Source organism: Macrobrachium rosenbergii, chromosome 58, assembly GCF_040412425.1.
Source record: "Macrobrachium rosenbergii isolate ZJJX-2024 chromosome 58, ASM4041242v1, whole genome shotgun sequence".
Classification (NCBI taxonomy): Eukaryota; Metazoa; Arthropoda; class Malacostraca; order Decapoda; family Palaemonidae; genus Macrobrachium; species Macrobrachium rosenbergii.
The window spans coordinates 9,814,570-9,819,916 of record NC_089798.1 but is presented as its reverse complement, the minus strand read 5'-3'; the positions used below and the strand labels follow the sequence as shown (position 1 = coordinate 9,819,916).

Below are 5,347 nucleotides of genomic sequence, written 5' to 3'. Positions count from 1 at the left end.
TAGAAGAAAACATGTCGTGAGAGGGCCAACAGGCCTTATTACAGTCTAGAGTAGCCGCCTATTTCCTCTTCGGGTCTGTCTGCATAATGGGACCCTTGGAAGGAGAAGGGGAGGAGGCGAAAGCAGGTGGAGAAGATGATACTGAAGATGATGACGGAGGCAAATGGGGTCTGTACGCTCCTCTCAATGGCCACTGCTTCGAGCGTCACGGCAAGATTTCATAAAACAAGGAAGGTGTACTTGAGTCAGGTTACTACAAGCCGCCATTCCGGTTAACAACATTTACTGACGTTAAGTCATACACAAAAATACAAACTAATCTTGGTAAATAAGTACCTCTCAATACAAACAATGCTGAACAATTTTAATACCAAATAATACTGCACAAATTACAAGTTAACACTGAATAATAAAAAATGTAGATTCAACATCCTCCCAACCATAGGAGTACACTGCTACTCCTATGAAAACTCTCACCACACACTGTACACAGGTTACAAACCTAGTTTCACAGGTGCTGTTACCAAACGCCCTCTGCGAGTATAAGATATTGGCTCAACTCTGGATTGTGAAATATCAGGATCAGAGTCATCTGCATTCACATCAGAATGATTAGAAACAGGTTTAGGCACAGATTCATCATTTACCTCGGAAACAATACAAGGTACACCACCTTCGGCTTCTGTGTCCAAAACTTTTGAAATCTCAAGATCATGCAATTTTTGTACTGGTCTGTTAATAATACCTTCAGAAGTTTTGACATCAACACTTCTTATCACACCATCTTTACCTGGGTATACTTCTATAATAAAACCAAGTGGCCAGGACAACCTACGAACATTATCTTCCTAGACTAATACCACAGAACCTTTCTTTACATTACACTTAGATACAAAACCTTTAATGGCACATGGTAAATTTCTTATGTAATCAGAGCTCCATATTTCCCAAAACTTATCCAACTGTCTTTGTCGGGCAGTCTCTCTCATACATAAATCTTTAGAAGACACACAAGAAGAACGCTCCTCAACAACTTCTGGCTGGACACCCACAGTACGGCCAATAAGAATATGTGAGGGGGTCAATGGATTGGATGTATCAACCTCCTCACCCACAACTGTCAAAGGTCTCAAATTAATGCAAGCTTCAACCTCATGAAGAGTAGTTTCCAATTCACATCTAGATAGGCATTTGACACCCAATGTCTTTTTCAGAGCAGACTTAACTGATCAAACTAGACGCTCCCACCAACCTCCCCACCAAGGAGCACGGGCTACAATAAATTTCCACTGAGGAGCTAGTGGGCCATAGTGTTGCTGTAATAACTGAGAAACTCCAATAAATGTCTTTGCATTATCAGAATAAAAACTTGAAGGAAGACCACGTCTTGCTGTAAATCTACGGATGGCAAGGAGACAATCTGGCATAGAGAGAGAATCAGTGAGTTCTAAGTGTACAGAACGAATAACAGCACAAGTGAAAAGCAAAATATAGAATTTTTTGGAGGGCAAATCTACACAAAACAATGGCCCAGCAAAATCTAATCCTGTTACAGAAAAGGGGGTTGCTGATTTAACTCTCAGTTCAGGGAGAGGAGCTACAGGTTGACTACAAGCCTTGGAGTCATACCTGCGGCAAGTTACACATTCTCTACACACAGTCTTGGCTATCCTTTGAAGTTGCACAATCCAATAACCATTTCTCAGTGTGGACACAAGGGTAGAAATGCCAGAATGTTTCAGAAGAACATGCTGGAAACGAACTAAAGTCTTCACTACATGAGTAGAAGGAAGAATAATAGGATGTTTGCTTTCATAACACAGATCTGAATATTCTAAACGACCTATAATTCTCAAAAGACCATTATCCAAAAAAGGATCTAATTTTACTAAAGGGCTCCCCCTGTGAAGTGGTCTACCCTGAATCAGGGATTCAAATTCTTGTGGATATGCTTCCCTTTGAACACAAAGGTACAACTTACTCTTAGCTTTAGTTAATTCACAATATGATAAAGGACCAGAGCATTTAACAGATTGTGGTTTGCAGTTATTAATAAATCTTAAGGTCCAAGCTACTATATTAAGGGCTTTCTGAAACTTACTCCATCTAGAAAATTCAAATACTTGGGAAAATGAATCCACAGTTATACAAGCTACTACATTTTCCTCAAAACTTTCATCCCTTAATGAAATCCTTAACTGTTCAGGTTGAAGCAAAGACAAAGACTCAGACTCTTGAAGCCACGGGGGGCCTACCAACCAAAGATCTGAAGCTACAAGGTGTTCAGCAAACACTCCTCTAGAAATGAGGTCAGCAGGGTTATCCTTTCCTGGGCAATGATACCAACAATCAGGTGATGTTAAGCTCTGAATTTCCATGACTCGATTTGCTACAAATGGTTTCCATCTACTAGGGTCTCCTTTTATCCAGGACAGTGCAACTGTAGAGTCTGTCCAGCAATATGAAGTTACATCTTCCTTAAAACAAAGGGCAGATTTGACAAAAACTAGAAGCCTGGCACTAAGCATTGCCCCCAGCAACTCCAAACGAGGCAATGAGACCTCCTTTATAGGAGCTACCTTACCTCTGCTCATAACAAGGGAAGCTTTAAAGGAACCATCCTGTAAAGGAACTCTCAAATATACACAAGCACCATATCCCTTTTCAGATGCATCCCCAAAGGAATGAAGCTCTAAACCTGTTAGGTCTTTCCATGAAAGATCCTCAAAGTAACATCGCTGAACCTTCCATGAGCCAAGTTTCTCAAAACCACTTAACCACCTTTGAAATTTACAATGCAGCTCTTCAGGTAACACATCATCCCATTAAGTCCAATTCTCCATACATCCTGAAAAAGAATTTTGGCAAACATAACAAATGGGCTAATAAGTCCAAGAGGATCAAAACATCTGGCTATTTGGCTGAGAACACTTCTCTTAGTGGACACCACACCCATCTGAGGCCCAACATTTACTTCACTAAATGAAAAATAATCATGAGTGGAAACCCACTGCATACCCAGGATTTTTATAGATTTACTTCCACAACAGTCATTAGGGTTTTCATTAAATTTATCTGCTAAACTCTTACAATTTGAATTCCATTTAGATAAAGACATACCAGCTTCAGACATAATTTTACAGGCTTTATCAAATTTTACACAAGCTTCAGTAATACTGTCAGCTCCTGACATACAGATTACAATTCAGTTCGTCAACTACTTCAGAATTAGGATACAACTTTAAATGATGTTTAATTGTAGCATTCAACAAGAATGGGCTACTCTTATTACCCAAGGGAACACGAACAAACCTCATTACATGGACAATGCCCTTTATTTTGCCACAAAACCTGTGAACATCTTGGTCTTCCTCTGCACCTTGATTTGAAGGAAAGCTTTAGTTATGTCTGCTGTTAAAGCTACCTTCCATCTTCTAAATCATATCAACACTTCAACAAGATCAGGATTGAGAGAAGGTCCACATTCCAAACAGTCATTCAAAGAAATACCATTATAACTTACAGCTGAAGCATTGAAAACAGGTCTTACCTTGGTAGAATTACTACTCTCACGGATAACAGGATGATGCAGTAAGTAATAAACAGGTTATACACTAGAAACCTCAGAATGTGGCACTTCCTCAATAATGTCATCTTTTTCATATTCTTCAAAAACCTCATCGTACCTTTCCCTTAAACCAGGAGTTTTAACAAATTTCAAATTTAAATTTTCCAACCTCTTACGTGCTAGTTTTTCATTATTTTTCAAACTCTGTTTAGCAAATTCAGATTTCCATGGTAAAGACACTTCATACCTATCATCAATAAAATTTACATTATTAGAAAATTTCTGTAAAACAGTACTGGATGAAAACTCATTGGATACAGCTTCTTTTGAAGAGATTCCCACAGATTCAAGATCCCAAAATTTATGTAAATCAGACTCAGATACATTATTTATACATAAAAGCTGGGAAGTTACACTTACTCTGTCCAGAGGAATATTACAAGACCCTGACAAAACCCACCCAAACACAGATTCCTGAGCTACTAAATTTTTAGATTGTAGAGTTTTATTAGGTACCATAAATCTCCAATAGGGATTTAAGCCTAAAAAAATATCAACATTTACATGGCGGTTGTTCATGTAATCATCTGCTAATTGCAATTTAGAAAATGCCATTACCTCCTCATCAGGAACACTAGGTCGGAACAATGGTGCGCAAATGTCAGGTACTTCAGCTGCCATTAAAGAATGACTCTCACCCTTATAACCAACTAAACTCATCTCATACACATTACATTGGTTACTCTTGGAAGCTTTACCTCCTCCAAATGAAGAAAATGATATGTACTCAGAAGTTATCCACTTAGGCCTTACCCTTTTTACAAATTTACTGGAAACATAAGACCTATCAGATCCTGTGTCAAATAGTAGTGTAGCTTCACATATAACCTTTTTCCCCAACACCTTATCCTTTGCGGTCTGCAACACATTGCGTGATTGAGTTAACACTCTGTTATTTAGGTTAGGTTCACAATGAGCTACCCCAACATGAGTTACATTTTCATTAATATTATCTTGAGACATAGCACCACTTACATTTTGATCATTCTTATTATACACACTTTAGTCTTATTGCCAGTGCAGCATAAAACATTATGTTTTCCCTTACACTTTACACATTTTGATTGGCAACCTCTGGAAATGTGACCCTTTTCCAAACATCTGAAACAGTTTAGCACTCCAAATGGCCTCTTCATGTTCAGCAATGGAAAGTTTCAAGATACCAAAACAATTTTCACTCTTGTGATTTTTACCACAAAACATACACTTAATAAAGGACACCTCCGAAGAGGTCTGAAGAGCAGAGGTAGAACCCTGAAATTTACTTCTTTTCTCAGATTCAACACTATGGTTATCAGTCTTTACTGTATTGATATCCTTAAATGTATCATATCTGACCTTTCTCGGCGCTCTATTTCTCTCTGCAAATAATTCAGTAACCAATCTAGGTCCCTTTCATGTCCAGATCCTTCTCTGGACCACTCCAAACGAATGTCAGGAGGCAATCGAGACAAGATAACAGGCGTCATAAATACCCCATACTGGTTACCATCCACTCCTAATGCCTCTAAACTACGTACATGTGTTAAAAGTTCATCCTGTAATTTCCACCAAGAGGAAACATTTCTAGAACTACGATTCTTAGCAGGCATAGTGATACCAAGAAGGGCCTGAATATGTGCAAATATAATACGTTCAGGCCTACCAAACCGTTCCTTCAACATTTTACAGGCTATGGGGTAATTAGCACTAGTCTGGGATAACCCCTGTATTACTGAT

General features: G+C 38.6%; 2 protein-coding genes across 2 annotated transcripts; both read right to left on the bottom strand.

Moving 5' to 3' along the window:
- Positions 1–253: 253 nt before the first annotated feature.
- LOC136837242 (uncharacterized) lies at positions 254–3,193 on the bottom strand. The gene is made up of 5 exons (XM_067101980.1): positions 2,871–3,193; positions 1,253–2,781; positions 884–1,117; positions 503–745; positions 254–354 (listed from the first exon to the last, which is right to left on the bottom strand). Exons 1-5 carry the CDS (start codon positions 3,191–3,193, stop codon positions 254–256), a joined length of 2,430 nt encoding a protein of 809 aa, XP_066958081.1.
- Positions 3,194–3,607: 414 nt separating this feature from the next.
- On the bottom strand, positions 3,608–4,591 carry LOC136837241 (uncharacterized). The gene has a single exon (XM_067101979.1). The coding sequence runs from the start codon at positions 4,589–4,591 to the stop codon at positions 3,608–3,610; it is 984 nt and encodes a 327-aa protein (XP_066958080.1).
- Positions 4,592–5,347: the final 756 nt, after the last annotated feature.

Coding starts and splice junctions, on each gene's coding strand:
- LOC136837242 (XM_067101980.1), bottom strand. CDS start 3,193: ATGTCAGGAGCTGACAGTATTACTGAAGCTTGTGTAAAATTTGATAAA. Junction 2,782..2,870: donor CTTATTAGCCCATTTGTTAT/GTTTGCCAAAAT, acceptor TAAATTTCAAAG/GTGGTTAAGTGGTTTTGAGA. Junction 746..883: donor TAAAGGTTTTGTATCTAAGT/GTAATGTAAAGA, acceptor AAACTTCTGAAG/GTATTATTAACAGACCAGTA.
- LOC136837241 (XM_067101979.1), bottom strand. CDS start 4,591: ATGTCTCAAGATAATATTAATGAAAATGTAACTCATGTTGGGGTAGCT.